This window comes from Equus asinus, chromosome 13 (assembly GCF_041296235.1).
Source record: "Equus asinus isolate D_3611 breed Donkey chromosome 13, EquAss-T2T_v2, whole genome shotgun sequence".
Taxonomy (NCBI): domain Eukaryota; kingdom Metazoa; phylum Chordata; class Mammalia; order Perissodactyla; family Equidae; genus Equus; species Equus asinus.
Genome location: NC_091802.1, coordinates 38,001,024 through 38,016,127, shown reverse-complemented (window position 1 = coordinate 38,016,127; position 15,104 = coordinate 38,001,024). Strand labels below are relative to the sequence as shown.

General features: G+C 45.4%; 1 protein-coding gene across 10 annotated transcripts; it reads left to right on the top strand.

Annotated features, from left to right (window-relative positions):
• The first annotated feature begins 4,964 nt into the window (after window positions 1-4,964).
• Window positions 4,965-14,482, top strand: SNX11 (sorting nexin 11). Of its 10 annotated transcripts, none has more exons than XM_044744417.2 (8): window positions 5,339-5,640; window positions 6,442-6,600; window positions 9,418-9,472; window positions 9,920-10,066; window positions 10,311-10,411; window positions 11,666-11,761; window positions 11,991-12,203; window positions 12,965-14,482. In XM_044744417.2, the coding sequence occupies exons 3-8, from the start codon at window positions 9,431-9,433 to the stop codon at window positions 13,236-13,238; spliced, it is 873 nt and encodes a 290-aa protein (XP_044600352.1). In that variant the 5' UTR covers window positions 5,339-5,640; window positions 6,442-6,600; window positions 9,418-9,430; the 3' UTR covers window positions 13,239-14,482. The 10 variants fall into 10 exon arrangements, with proteins under 10 accessions (XP_014689355.1, XP_044600352.1, XP_014689353.1 ...); XM_070483086.1 differs by having other exon boundaries at window positions 5,475-5,640; window positions 9,920-10,006; XM_070483087.1 differs by having other exon boundaries at window positions 5,513-5,640; window positions 6,442-6,734; window positions 9,920-10,006.
• The last annotated feature ends 622 nt before the right edge of the window (window positions 14,483-15,104 follow it).

The following is a 15,104-nucleotide window of genomic DNA, read 5'->3' as shown; positions in this document are numbered from 1 at the left end:
TTCCTGCCTGCATAAAATACTGCCATCCCCAGTTCCTGATACTGAGCGGAATCCTGCTTCCCCAGGTAAATGCCACCTATTTCCTCTACTTCTGGCTTCTGCAGCTGCACTCCATTCTGTTCTGTAAATCTAATTCTTCTTTCATATTGTCTTTCTAGTACTGAAATTCAGCCTTCATGTTTCCTAAGGTCTCGCTGTTCTAGGCTAAATGTCACCATTTTCTTAAACTGTACATCATAGGACAACAGTTTCAGATCTAGCACTTTTAGTTTCTAGTAAATTCTGGCTCTTATGTGTGTAATTCAAAGTAGAGGAAGCCATCACCGCCCTGGTGCTCTCCACCATTCTAGAATTAAGCGAGTCAAAGGTCACCTTCTCTTTTACATAGCAGAGCACCACTGGTTTATGCTAATCTGCAGTCAACTCAAAGCTCTCTCGTTAATAATTTATTCTGGAATTCTGCCAGGGATGGACGTGAAACTCTCAAGCCTAAAGTTTCTCACAATATCTTTTTTGGAAAGTCTTTTGGGCTTAAATAGGTTTGTCCTTTTCTCTTCCTGTAAGAATGGTGACATTTTAAGTTATTCAGACCCTCAGAGTTTCTTTTCTTTCTAAGGGTAATGACAACTCAGTCATAATGCTCTTGCTCAAGACAACATTTGAAGTGACATTGTGCTCATGCCCACAGGAAATGTGTCTGCCACATGAAGTTTCTAAAATCACAAGGAATGTGGGGAAGGGAGGAAGTGTGATCTTGCAAAAAAGAACATGCACTTGGGATTGTACTGAACTGGATTCAATTCTGTCTCTACTATTTGTCTGCTGTGAAATTTTGGACAAGCTGCTTAGCTTCTCTGAGCCTCAGCCTCCATGAAAATCTAAAACATGAAAATATTATTGAAAAGCTACCTTGCAGCATTTCTGTAGGATTAACAGAAATGTGTAAAGGGAATGGCATATAGCTGGCACTCAGTAAAAAGTAGCTATGTTAGGAAAAGTAGATAGCTGCTTCTGAGATACGATTTAAGGAGTGGGGAAAGTACAGGACTTTTTAAAGATTTTCCTTTGCACTGACTGAAATTCTGTTTCATTTTTTTCCCAACTTTTAAAATTGTTGTAAAATATATATAACATTTACCATCTTAGCCATTTTTTTTTTAAGATTTTATTTTTCCTTTTTCTCCCCAAAGCCCCCCAGTACATAGTTGTATATTTTTAGTTGTGGGTCCTTCTAGTTGTGGCATGTGCGACGCTGCCTCAGCGTGGCCTGATGAGCGGTGCCATGTCCGTGCCCAGGATCCAAACCGGCAAAACCCTGGGCCCCCGAAGCAGAGCGCGCAAACCCAACCACTTGGCCACGGGGCTGGCCCCACCATCTTACCCATTTTTAAGTGTACAATTCAGTGGTATTAAAATACATTCATAATGTTGTGCAACCATCACCACCATTCATTACCATAACTCTTTTCATCTTGTAAAACTGAAATTCTATCCCCAATAAACAATAACTCCCCATTCCTCCCTCCCCGCAACCCCTGGCAACCACCATTCTACTTTCTGTCTCTATGATTTTGGCTACTCTAAGTAGCTCATATAAATGGAATCATACAATCTTTGTCTTTTTGTGACTGGCTTATTTCATTTAGCATAATGTTCTGAAGCTTCATATGGACATATGTTGTAGCATATGTCAACATTTCCTTCCGTTTTAAGGCTGAAGAATATCCAGTTATGTGTACATATCACATTTTGCTTATCCATTCATCTGTTGTTGGACACTGGGGTTGATTCCATGTTTTAGTTATTGTGAATAATGCTGTTATGAACATGAGTGTACAAATCTCTCTTCAAGATCCTGCTTTCAATTCTTTTGTTTATATACCCAGAAGTGGAATTGCTGGATAATACGGTAATTCTATTTTTAATTTTTTGAAGAACTGCCATACTCTTTTCCACACTGGCTGTACCATTTTACATTCCCACCCACAGTGCCCAAATGTTCCAGTTTCTCCACACCCTCACAATGCTTGCTGTTTTCTACTTTTTTTTTGATAGCAGTCATCCTAATGTGTGTGAGATTCTTTGTTTCATTTTGACTACTACTTGAAATTCTCTTGTGAAAGATTTATTCATTTGGAGTTAACAAGCTCTCTCTTTTAAAAGGCAAATATACTTAAGAGCTATCTCTCTCTTACCCCTCCAGGTCAGTCGGATTCTCACGTGACTTCCTGGCAGTAACTGGATTCCAATTAAAATCTACTCTTCTCAAATCCTGCACCCACAGCCTTGACACGGACTGGTTTTCTCAAGTGAAGGGATCACTGCTTGGAGAGGTCCCTATGTCATTTGCCAGTATTTCTTCAGGTATGATAAGGATCGGCCCCATTATCATGGGTTAGAAATTATCATTGAAAAAATAAGCTAGAGATAGGACAGCTATTTGTGAAACCTATGTGACATTCAAATTATTTAATGAATTTATTTAAAAACATTATTGAGTAATATGTGGGGTGATAATGCCAAGCTCTTATATTCTCTAGAATATAAGCTCCAGGGTATTTTCCTGTTTGGCTAACTGTGTTATTTTTAATGTCTAAAACGGTGTCCAGCCCATAGAAAGGGTTCAATAAATATTTGTTAAATGCATGGATACATTCTGCAGATACGCTCTGCGGTTCTCCAAGTGTAGTCCACAGACTCTGGGACTGTCTGAGATGTTTTCAAGGAGTCTGAATAGTCGAAACTATTTTCATAATAATATTAAGACATTATTTACTCTTTTTTCACTGTGTTGACATTCTCACTGTGTTGACATTCTCACTGATAGTGCAAAAGCAATAGTGGGTGAAGCTGCTGGCACCTTAGCATGAATCAAGGCAGGGTGGAACAAACTTCTATTAGAGTCATTGTGTTCTTCATGGCCACACCTATGCAAAAAAAGAATTAAGAAGCCATTTTCACTTAAGAGTATCCTTGATGAAGTAGTACAGATTATTAATTTCATGAAATCTCTCTCCCAGTGTATATGTCTTTTTAATGTTCTGTGTGATGAAATGGGAGACGTACGTAAAACACTTCTGCTTACTGAAGTATACAGTTGAGCGATTGTTTCGGATGTGTGAACTGAACTAACTGCTTTTTTCCATAGAACACTGTTTTTATTTGAAAGAATGACTGACAGAAACACTATGGTTATTCAGACTTGGATATTTGAATGAATTGAGCCTGCCACTTCAAGGAAAAATGACGGGAAGTATTTTTGCTGATGATACAAAAATTTGAACTTTGAAGCAAAAATGATAATTTTAGAAAATGTAGTATCCACTACAGTGAGCTTGACTGTTTCCCAAGATTTTCTTGATGAGATGAGAAATAATATATATTATATATATTTTTGAGAAAGATTAGCCCTGAGCTAACACCTGCTGTCAATCCTCCTCTTTTTTGCTGAGGAAGATTGGCTCTGAGCTAACATCCGTGCCCACCTTCCTCTACTTTATACATGGGATGCTTATCATAGCATGGCTTACCAAGCAGTACATAGGTCAGTACCCCAGATCCAAACTGGCAAACCCTGGGCCACCGAAGCGGAAGGTGCAAACTTAACCACTGTGCCACTGGGTCGGCCCCTAGAGCTTAGAAATAATTTTAATAAATGTGATTTTTTATGAATAATGAAATGCATCAATATTTGGAAGATCTGCATAACTCAGTAAACCAATATTTTCCAAATGGTTTCAGATTCCTCACTGCAACTAACCTTTAAGCAATTACCATTTGTTGAGTTTTGCGGCTATCGAAGAAGAGTATCTACAGTTACTGGAGAAGGCTAAAAACACTCCTTCCTTTTCCAACTATATATCTGTGTGAGCTTGGATTGTCTTCATTTCCTATGCCAAAATAACACAGCACAACAGAGAGAATGGTGTCAGGGTGGAAAAATGTTCTTTCTACCCTTCTAGATTCTTTGGCTGGTCTAATAATTAAATTGACATAAGATAGATTAACAGGAGAAAAACAAATTTAATTTTGTATGTATGGGAGCCCCATAAAAATATGAGACCCAAAGGCAGTCAGGCAACTGAGGGTTAGATGCCATCCTAAGCTAAGAAATAGGATAGGGGCCTGGAGCTTCAAAGGGGAGGAGGGAAATACACAGGAAGATAAGAACAGATATTTGCCCTGCCATGCCAGTAAGTCTTTCACATAAAAAGTTATCTCTGGTAATAGCTCTCTCTTTGGGCCAGACCCCCTACCTAAATTCTTTTAGGCAGTTAAGGGAGAAGTCAAAATTTTTCTTGAGTTCGCTGGGTCTTGATTACCTTCAGCTCAAAATAATCCACATGCCAAAGTGGCACATTTTGGCGTGGTATATTCTGCTCCCTTTCAATGGGGGAAGCAAATATGAGAATCCAACTGTCTTTTAACAAGCCGAACATTAAAGATATTTGCAAAATTGTAATACAATGCCACTCTATTTTTTTTTTGTTTTGTAAAGTGTAGTTATATTTCATAAAATATTAAGTTAACATGTAATGGTTTATTGTTATTGCTTTCAGGTTAAGTAATACATATATGTTTTAAAATTTCTCAATTTTAATTTCTAATTCAGTGAATATCCCACAAAAACAGAAGCTCTTTGGGGTCCTTAAGCATTTTTAAGAATGTAAAGGGGTGCTGAGACCAAGTTTGAGAAAAAGCTGCTTAGAGGTATGAGTAATAATCTCCTCTTTACAGATGAGGCAACTAAGGCTTACCAGATTTAGGACCACGCGGTCAGTGCTCTGCTTGCTCTGTATGGTACAAAGGTCGTCTAACTCCAGCGCTTGTATCTGTGACCATAACTTTTGCACAGTTATTATCTTTCCTAAAATTATCTTTAAACAGGTTGTTAAAAGGCATTTCAGTAACATGAAAACAAAGGCATCATCATATTCAGCGGATTTTTCTTTCTTACTAACTAGCTGCACGATCTTTTTCGGGCTCGTTTCGGCGAATGAAACGGGCGTTGCCGCACGCTCTCAGTTCGGTTTTCGCTCTGACCGTCTGTGGTTTGAGGAACCTGAGTCGGAGTCCCCTTGATAACTCCGCTGGGGAACTGCAACCTCCAGGGTTCAAATGAGGACTCTCTCCGGACTCAGCGAGGCTCCAGGAATGTGGGCGTTTCTCCCTCGGCCCTCCCACACTCAAGACCGCCCTCTGCAGAACGAAAACACCCGCGACAACCTCCTCACACCCCTCAGCTCCCGGGACCCGCTGTCAGACAGTCGCTGACGCTCCCTGGCCGCTGATTGGCTGGGCCTGACAACGATGGGCGGGACGCGGCCCTGGATTGGACGTCAGAGCCCATGCGCAGGCCCTCACCCCGTGCACCTTTCAGCGCCCACGTGAGTCCTGCGGGAGCCCGACTCTAGCCGAGGCCTGGGCGGGGCCGAGCGTGCCGCCCCGGGAGCGGGACTCGCCAGTGAGAGTCGGGGCCTGCAGGGGCGGGGCGTCCTGGGCACCTGGGATTGGCGTGTCGGGAGCCGTCTCCCGTCGTGCACCGGGGCGCCGGCGACTCACCCGGAAGGAGAAGCCGAGACTGTGGCTGTATGGTGGGGCGCTGGCGGTGTCGCTGTGGGGAGTGGCTGCCGCTCTCAGGTGAGGGGGCGTGGGCGCTGCTCTCAGGTGAGGGCCGCCGGCTTGAGCATCTGTAGTGGCGCTTGGAGTGGGACCGTCGCTTGACATCCTAGGGAAGGGGTAGTCTCACCTCCGGGGGTGAAGGCAGGTGCTTGCTCGGGATCCAAGGAAGGAAACTTGGCTTTTCTACTAACTTTTAAAGTATATAGCGCTTTTCTTTCCCAAGCTTAATAGGCAAAGGAGAAGAGGGACCATGTGGCCCTTTTGCTCCTGGTTCGTTAAGAATGGAGGGGGAGTGGCCGGCGTAAAAGAGTTGGGGAACAGTTACCCAAACGGCTAGGACTAGGGGTAATGGCCAGTATTTTACGGGGACACAGGAGGCTCTTATGGTTGATTGTGGTCGCCTTTGTGACTTAACTTCCAAGCGAAAGGAGGGCAGGTTACAGAGGGACAGAAGGATAGAGCAGGACTGCTTTGTTGAGACCACAGAGCTTAGTTAGACGGGGGGCTTACTTCACCACCTGTGAGTGTTTAGGGAGGAGGGCTTTTTGAGTTGCCGTCTGGCACCAGGGCTCAAGAATGAGTTAGAAGGAATGGGAGTCTCAGTGGCTCGATATACTTTTATCATTTGATTTATTTTTTAACCTGTCTCTTGAGGTTGTTTATTTATTTTGGTGAGGAAGATTGGCCCTGAGCGAACATCTTTTGCCACTCTTCCTCTTTGGCTTTTTTTTTGTTTTTATTTTTTTGGTGAGGAAGATTCACCCTGAGCTGACATCCGTGCCAATCTTCCTTTATTTTGTATGTGGGATGCCTCCACAGCAAGGCTGATGAGCGGAGTAGGTCCACGCCTGGGGTCCGAAGAGGAACCTTTAGCAGGTTGCGTGGAACTTTAACCACTCCGTCATGGGCCAGCCCCTTCTCTTTTGCTTGAAGAAGATTGTCCCTGAGCGAACATCTGTGCCAGTCTTCCTCTGTTTGGTATGTAGGACGCTGCCACGGCATGGCTTGATGAGCAGTGTGTAGGTCCTTACCAGGGATTCAAACCCATGAACCCCGGGCAACTGAAGCGGAATGCGAACTTAACCACTACACCCCCTGGCCGGCCCCTTGAGGTAGTTTAAATGGGTGTGAAAATGGTGGGGTAAAGCCTTGAATTGCTACCTTGAATTGTAATGACATTGGGAAACTTGACAAGGAAGCTGCTTTGTAAACAGCAAACAACTGGGTTCTCCACGGGGCTGTTGGTGCTGGTGCAGGTGGAAAAAGTAAAGGAAACTTCAGATGCGATTGAAGGGGCCTGGGAAATGTAGCTAGCTCTTAGTGAGTTGTATAAATAGCTGAGAGGCTCACTGACTCTATCCTTATTTGGGTGACATAGAGATCTATCTCCCAGATTATGGAACTAACGTTAAGAACTTCCTCCTTTCCCTCCAAGGGCAGAACTGAACTTCATTTCCGTCTGAGGAGTGGCATCTATGGGTAGGAAGCTGATGGAGAATAGTAGTTGCTAGGAATTATTACTTGGAGTCTGGGTTTCTGTATTTGTTCCAGTGTTTTTAAGGAAAGTTACAATTGGAACTTCCTTAGTCCCCTTTGAACTTAGATTTAAGTATACAGCATCTTGGGGGTCCTAGGATTGTTTCTAAGTAGTATTAGCCCCAAAGGAAAAGAGAGGAACTTGGCTAGGAGGTAGTGCAGAGCCCTCGGCAAATTCTTCTTGACCCCGAGAATGATGACCATTTAGTTACTAAATTATGATGCTGAATTTGGCAAACTTTTCTAGGCCCAGGAGATGCGTGAGCTCCGCTGAATGTGTGGATAACTGTGATTCCTTGTCATCATCTTTCCTAATGTTACTTTTGTGAAAAGACACTTCAGAATATTTAACTCTCTGCTCCTGTGCTGGCAATTTCCCAAATGCCTGAAAAGAGAAGAGGAATTTTTTTTTTAAAGATTGGCACCTGAGCTAACATCTGTTGCCAATCTTTTTTTTTTCTCCCCCCTTCTTCTCCCTAAAGCCCCCCCCAGTACATAGTTGTATATTCTAGTTGTAGGTCCTTCTGGCTGTACTATCAGCATGGCCTGATGAGCGGTACCATGTCCACGCCCAGGATCTGAACGGGGGAAACCCTGGGCCACCGAAGCGGAGCACGTGAGGTTGACTACTCAGCCATGGGGCCGGCCCTGAAAAGAAAATTTTTTTTAATCTGAGGAGGTTAATTGTTCACAGCGAGTCGGCCTGTTTCTTTCGGTCACAGCCGTTTGACTGCTTACCTCCAGGATGTTATACATCACTTGTTATGGAATTGGCATTTCCTACCTTTCAGTTCAGGACCCCTTTGCGATGGTGACTGCATCAGATGAAAAATCAGATTGTCAGCAAGAACACTGTTTAAGACGGTATTGCAATCACAAAACCTCCGGTTCGCTCGACGGTATAGCCCAATTTTGTCATGGACCATGCTGCTTTGTCTCTGCATGCACTGTCTATGTGTAGAGAGACCTTCTGGTGTACTGGAAAGAATTGGAAAAGCTGTTTGCTCTGCTAATTTTGTGGTATAAATGAGTTCCCCTTCTTTTGAAACATTAGCCTTGTGTTAGCAAAACATAAAATGGAAGGAAACTCATTACACACTCTTCTAATGGTAAGGCAGAACTAATAAGAGAATGTGTTTAAAATTAATTGTGGGACTGTAAAAATGAGTGGGTGTGTGAATGGGCATGGGGGGAGGTGAAGGAGAGCATAGAGATAGTCTCATTTTCCCAGGAGCCAGCCCGAATCATTTGTTGGCAGTACATATTGGCTGAAGTCAGTTTTCATTTCAAGGTAAATTGGAAAGGGAAATTAAACCTTATTGTTTCTCTCTTAAGAGAGGAGAAGGGGGTGGAGGCGGCTGCCAGGGTGGATGCTGTCGGAGTGGTTCTAGGAGGAACAAGATTAGTGCTGTATTTTAACAGAAGGTGACATCATGGGCCCCTTTGGACTTGAGTAACCCTGTGCTGCAGCCTTCATGGTCCCCTTGTCAGAGTGGGCGATGTCGCTGCACATGTAAACTGCCACACTGGGGGAAATCAGAGGCTTGGGCTTTAATGAATCTTTATAAAGGAGCAGAAAACATCCTGAGTCGACCTGCGCAGCTGTGGGCTGCTTGGGCAGAGGTACAAACCGGATGGCATGTTGAGAGAGGAAATAATTAGAACCATCGGCTAGGGTTCCGGAGAATGGGTTAGATAAGGCAAGGTCGAAACTGTGCAGCCCACTCAGGTGCTCCCAGAGCTCTCCAGCTCTGTGATTTACCTCTGGGGAGGTGACTGTTGTTAGCAAGACAAAGAGAGACTTGGGAGCACTGGTGTTCATGGAGGCTTGGTTGTACTTAAACAGCCAGGAGGGGGCGATGTTAGGCTCACTTGCAAAGCTGTGCTGTGTGTCCACAAGACACTCCTTTGCCTGCTGTCCTCAGACTGAAAGGTTTTACAGCCCAACCTGCCGGTTCTGGCTGCCTGAGGTGAACACTGTGCAGACCCGACATACTTTGGCTAGAGGTAGCCTAGGTAGGGGTCCCGACCGTGGGCTGAGAGGGGAGGTAAATCCCCCAGGGCTTTTAGCTTAGCCCTGAGCTAATGTGAGGGAGGTTTCTTTTTTACTTCCTCTTAAGTTTTACAAAAGAATAAAAAAAGTTACCTGGGATTCCCTGGGGGTCGATTAAAATTTTTCAGGGTTTTTCCCTGGTAAGGACTGATAAGAATAAAAGCATACTCACCATGATTGTTCCTGTGTCTTCTGTCTCTTGTCAGATGCTTTCTTCCAATGGGCTTTTGGTGTAAGATGTTGGAGAACCAAGAGCAGGAGGTAAGCGTGTGGTCTCTAGGGAACAGGTAGGTAAAGGTTGAGGGGACTTGGGAGAAGATGCAAGTCATTGCTCGGTGGTGGTCTTCTGACAGTAATACCTTGATTCTGATGAGCTCAAAATAAAGCCGGAAGGAAATCGGTAGTAAAGGCCTTACTGGAAAATGAGGTTCCATTTTGATTAACTTTTCCATTCATTGGAAAGTAGTAGAAAGAAAGCTTCATGAAGGCCAGGATTTTTGTCTCTTGTTCCTGTCCTACTCCTAGCGCCTTAGAACAATGCCTGACACACAGTGAGTGGTCACATAAATATTTGTTGAAGTGAATGAATAAATGAACAAATGAATGAAAGTTGATGCTGTCTGAGTGGAAAAATCTGGCAACCTGTGTTGTCAAAAGTGCCTTGCTATGTGGCTGAGCTGAGGCTAAAGGAGCATTTCTTACCTCCAGGAGGTGATCACTGTGCGAGTTCAGGACCCCCGTGTGCAGAATGAGGGCTCTTGGAATTCTTATGTGGATTATAAGATATTCCTCCATGTAAGTGCATCCGACTTCTCTGCTGGTCAACACTCGCCAGGGCTGAGGGCCAGTGGTGAGGTGGGTCCTGTTTGTAGGTGTCTTTGACAGGTCCGAGACAGAAGAGGAGGGAGGGAGGAGAGGAAGGCGGGCTTTGGGTGTGCCCGAGAGCTGCTTTCAGGCTGCCTGGTGGCACCTTGCTCTAGTTGGAGCCCCTGATCAGGACTGTGGCCTGGTGGCTTGGATCTTCAGTGAGAGTGACGATGGGGAGTTCATGTCAACTTGGTTTTCCCCCCAAACCCTTTTCATTTACTTCCTCCTGTAGACCAACAGCAAGGCCTTTACTGCCAAGACGTCCTGTGTGCGTCGCCGCTACCGTGAGTTCGTGTGGCTGAGAAAGCAGTTACAGAGGAACGCGGGTTTAGTGTGAGTTTCCTCATGCTTTCTTCCTGCGTTCTAGACGGGCTTTTGGGGCACCTCTTTGGGAACTGGAGTTTACAATGAAGAAAACTTGGCAATCTGCAAGGCACTAAGGAAATTGTGTGTTCTTAAATTATGTTTTCAAGTCAGTGAAAAAAGTAAAGACACAGTTCTTATTTCTAGTATTTTGACCTAACAAAGCTATACAAATATCAAAAATATTTTGTTTTTTATGTGCGTATTTGTCTACAGCTAAACAAATACATGGCTAGCATTTTAAATATGCTTATCACTGGTTATCAGAAACTTTTTAGCACCTGGACTGATTTACCAGGTGATGTTTCTGTCCATTTGACATGTAAAAGTTGTGATTTTTTTTTTTTGGTGCGGAGCCCCTTTTCCAAAGGCATAACAGACTGAGACCTTTAGGAAAAGCAGCATTGTTCCACACCTGCACTCCGCAAATAAGTCCTAAAACTGGAGACAATTTAGAGCAATGATTCCACCACAGGATGGTCACTGAAGCCCTGGTGATGGCTGGCCTGTTGATGACCTAGCCAGTTAGGTAGCATGTGGGACTGATGGGGCTGGTGTCGTGGGTCAGACCCTCAGAAGCCAGTGGGCCTTGCTCTGACAGGTCCTGCATCTTCTAGCCTGGCCTGTTTTTACAAGTATGCGCTGTGCTTCATAAGAGAAGTTAGGGAGTTTGAAAGAGTTTGTGGATGACTGCAACTCAGCTACTTTTAGAAAATTCCAAGCATATGACCTTCTGGCACTGGAGTAAGCAGTCTTAATTTACACACAAGGACTCAGCATTTTCCATGTCTCCAAGTACAAGTTTCTTGCTTTTTAAAATAATAGTTGATGGTGGGAGTGGGTTTTGTAAGCAATGTAGTATAGCAGCATGGAGTTTTGAAGTCGTAGACTTGGTTCAAATACCAGCTCTGCTGCTTACTAGCTGTGTGACAGTGGGATATTTACTTAACTTCTCTGATTCCATTTCCTTACTGCTAAAGTAGGAACACTAATATCTTTCTCACAGCGTTTTGGGGAGGATCAAGTGAAATAAAGTTCATAAAATATTTAGCACAGTGATTGACACACGGGATGCAGTCAGTCAATGTTAAGCCCCCCCTTATTAAAAGCTGTTTGTATTGATTTGTGCATCTTTTTAGGGGATTTCCTTGATCAGGGGCTGGGGTGAATGTCTTAGATGTTACATTTATCTTGGATGTTACATTATGTGAACCCACCCGACAGGCCTGTACCTGAACTTCCTGGGAAGTCAACCTTCTTTGGCAACTCAGATGAGTTCATTGAGAAGCGAAGACAAGGGCTGCAGCACTTCCTTGAAAAGTGAGTGGACGTGGTGGGCTAGCACTTGCCGCCTGGGGTGGGGGCACAGAGTGGGAAGGTGCCAGGCAAGATGGCCCCTTTGAACATACAGGCGCATTTGTGGTCGATGCCTTTCTCACACCCTCCTGCCTTGAGCGCTCCCTCAGGCCAGCAACCATTCAGAGGATGGGGCTAGGGAGAGCAACTCCTCAGGTGATGCTCTGTGTTGTGCTACCTGTGTTTGCCCCAGGGTCCTGCAGAGTGTGGTCCTCCTGTCAGACAGCCAGTTACACCTCTTCCTGCAAAGCCAGCTCTCAGTGCCTGAGATAGAAGCCTGTGTCCAGGGCCGAAGCCCCATGACCGTTTCTGATGCCATTCTTCGCTATGCTATGTCAAACTGTGGCTGGGTCCAGGAAGAGAGGCAGGGGTCTGCTCACCTGGCTAAGGGAGACCAGCCTAAGAGGTAACTGAAGCTCTCGGTTTTGAGACACTGGGGGCTAGGATTACTGTAACCTGGGTCAGCGTGGTGTTCATTTGATAGAGAAAGTAATGTCGCAGCATTGGTAGCTTTTCAGAAGAGGCCTCGTTCTCCTGTGCATGGTTCTCTCATCCCATGCGTGAGGGTCTGTAGGTCTGTATTAACCATCCCTGGGTAGCAGGCTCTCCTGTTGAGACCTGGGGAGAAAGAAAAGAAGGCTTTCTTGTTTATTCTGTTCCTTATTCCTCTCACCCCCATTTTTTAAAATAACTTTATTGAGATATAATTCATAGACCATAAAATTCAGTCTTTTAGTGTACAATTTAGTAGCTTTAGTTTATTCACAAAGTTGTGCAATCATCAGTCACCACAGTCGATTTTAGAACATTTTCATCACCCCAAAAGAAACTTTGTACCCATTAGCAGTGACTCCCCATTTTCCCCAACCCCTAGCTCCTGGTAACCGCTAATCTACTTTCCGTGTCTATGGATTTGCCTATTCTGGACGTTTCACAGAAATGGAATCATACAATATGTGGTCTTTTGTGACTGGCTTCTTTCACTTAGCGTGTTTTCAAGGTTCATCCACGTTGTCGTGTGTATCAGTACTTAATTCCTTTTTATGGCTGAATACTATTCCATTAGTGTAGATGTTCCACGTTTTGTTTGTCTGTTCACCCATGTTTATCCATTCACTTTTGTTTATCTGTTCATGCCCTTCTTTTCCCTTTCCCACTCTTTTCCAGTTGCTGCTTTCTTCCAAGATCAGGCAGGAGGAGCTCTCCTTCGCCACCTCCTGGGGAAGAAAAGGACCATTTTGAGGTGTGGGCTCCTGTTGTTGACTCTGAGGCTCCTTGCTTGGAAAGCCCCCCTCTCGCACCCTCCTCCTCACCATCATGCTGTGGTCTTGCAAGACCTGATGAGGGAATCTCTGCTCCTCAGCCTGTGAGGAGGGCCGTGGGAGGGGACCATGCTGTGCCTTTGGACCCTGGTCAGTTAGAAACAGTTTTGGAAAAGTGAGCTCTGGGTTCTGCTCCGAGGTGGCCAGAGAAGATGCAGGCACGGAGACTTGCTCGGGTGGGATCGGGCACAGGACAGGTGTCGGAGGCTGGGCCGCTTAGTGTCTTACAGTTGCCTCTGCTCAGGTTGGTTGCACAGAGGTCGGTCACGACAACTCCTCAAGCTTCCTCCATAGGAATAAACACTGTGCAGATGTTTGTAAGTTAAGCATAAGGCCCAGGGGCTGTTGGTTTTGAATAGAACCTCATATTTACTTTCCCTGGACCTGAGTTTCTTTAGATGTTTCTTAATGGGCCCAGGAGCACTGCCTGAGGTGACTGGTTTTGGGGACCTGTAAGTGGCAGATTTTAAGCTGCTGTATCGAATGTTGTTGCAACAGAAATGCTTGTGCAGCTGTAGTTCCTCTGGCTCTGATTCTGCTGCAGCCCCTGCAGCGCTCTGTTTCTGGGAGGCTGGCCTCTTGCCTGCCTCCTTGCATGGCCGGGCTGGTGAACGTTTCTTCTCCCACCTCCTTGTTTCTCCTCCACTCATGCCACTGAATGGAATGGTGCTGTGACTCCTGTCGCTGGGCTTTCCTGTGTATCCCGAGACCTCAGCCTGGCTGTGTGGGGCCTGAGACCCATGAAATAGCTCATGGCCATCCATGAAAGAGAAGGGGTTGGTCATGGCCAGAGGAAAGGCAACAGCTCAGGGGCTTTGTTTTGGAAAAAGACTGTCCTGGGCTATCATTCTCTCTTCTAGTTATAAAGCAGAGACGTGACTGTCTTTTTGGCTGGGTTAGTGTGGGCTCCTTTCTTTTTTGAATCCTTTTCTTCTCCCTTAGTAAGAGCTCCCTGCCCCCAGGGCTTCAGCCCCTAGAGTGGCCCTCTGCTGCCTTGCAGGGAGGCGGTATGTTCAGTCCATTGGGGTGCAAGGGCTATGTTTCTGCCTGGAGAGAGGGCTCTGGGGATGGAGATGAGGACAGCACGACTTCCTTCAGACAATGAGGCATTCTGCCCTCCTGCTGCCGTAACTCCTCTCCACTGAGAGCCAGAGCTGGTAGGAGACGAGTGCCACTGGCATTCTGCGTTGCTCGGCACTTAGGTTTGTGTGTGTGGTTCTTCTCCTTCTCGCCCACTCCCCCCTCCTCTGGCCATCCCACCCCGTCTGTGGGCTCTTCTACTACCAGCCTATGCTGTGGGACTGTGATGGCATTTAGTTCAGAGTTGAGGGGCTTTGGCCTGAAATAAAATTCAAGTATTTAAGACTGTTGTTGCAATTTGTGTCTAACAAGCTGTAGCAGAGAAGGAGGGAGTGAGGGCTGGCAGTAGTTACTTTCATAAATCATGAATTTATCAGCGTGGAAATAATGGTTCAGGACTGTGTACTGCAGCTCTCCTGCATTGTGTGTGCAGCTCAGGTTCACCACTGGAGGAAGGATTGTCTTCCGAAGAGCCAGGATCCAGCTCTTCTCGCAGTTACGGGTGTGAACCTTGTTAGGTATAATTTACCTGATGCTGCTTCCCTGCTCACAGCCTGTCTGAGGTGCCAGGTGCTGAAAGAGAAATAAAGTTTGTCAACAGGCAGATGCAGAGCCCTGGCTGGGACTCATGCCTCTTCCCTGCCCGCCTCCCCTGGGTCTCTCCTTTATATGATGCAGCAGAGCACGGCGAGGATAGAAAACCTACAGAGGCAAATCCAAAATGTCAAAAGAAGTTCATTTAAAAGGGAAAAAAAACTCCATACACAACCCTCACAAAAACCCGACAGATGCTAAGCTAATGGCATCCGCTCTGCCGATTGGTGGGGATGACTCATGAATATTAATGAGTCCAATGCTCCAAATGGTGCAGCTGTGAACCCAGCTGTGCCTGAAGCTCTCTGATC

Bases quoted from the DNA above. Each gene is read 5' to 3' on its own strand.
- SNX11 (XM_044744417.2), top strand. From the start codon at position 9,431: ATGGGCTTTTGGTGTAAGATGTTGGAGAACCAAGAGCAGGAG. The intron at 10,412-11,665 runs GTGAGTTTCCTC...CCCACCCGACAG, and splicing joins CAGAGGAACGCGGGTTTAGT to GCCTGTACCTGAACTTCCTG. The intron at 11,762-11,990 runs GTGAGTGGACGT...TGTTTGCCCCAG, and splicing joins CTGCAGCACTTCCTTGAAAA to GGTCCTGCAGAGTGTGGTCC.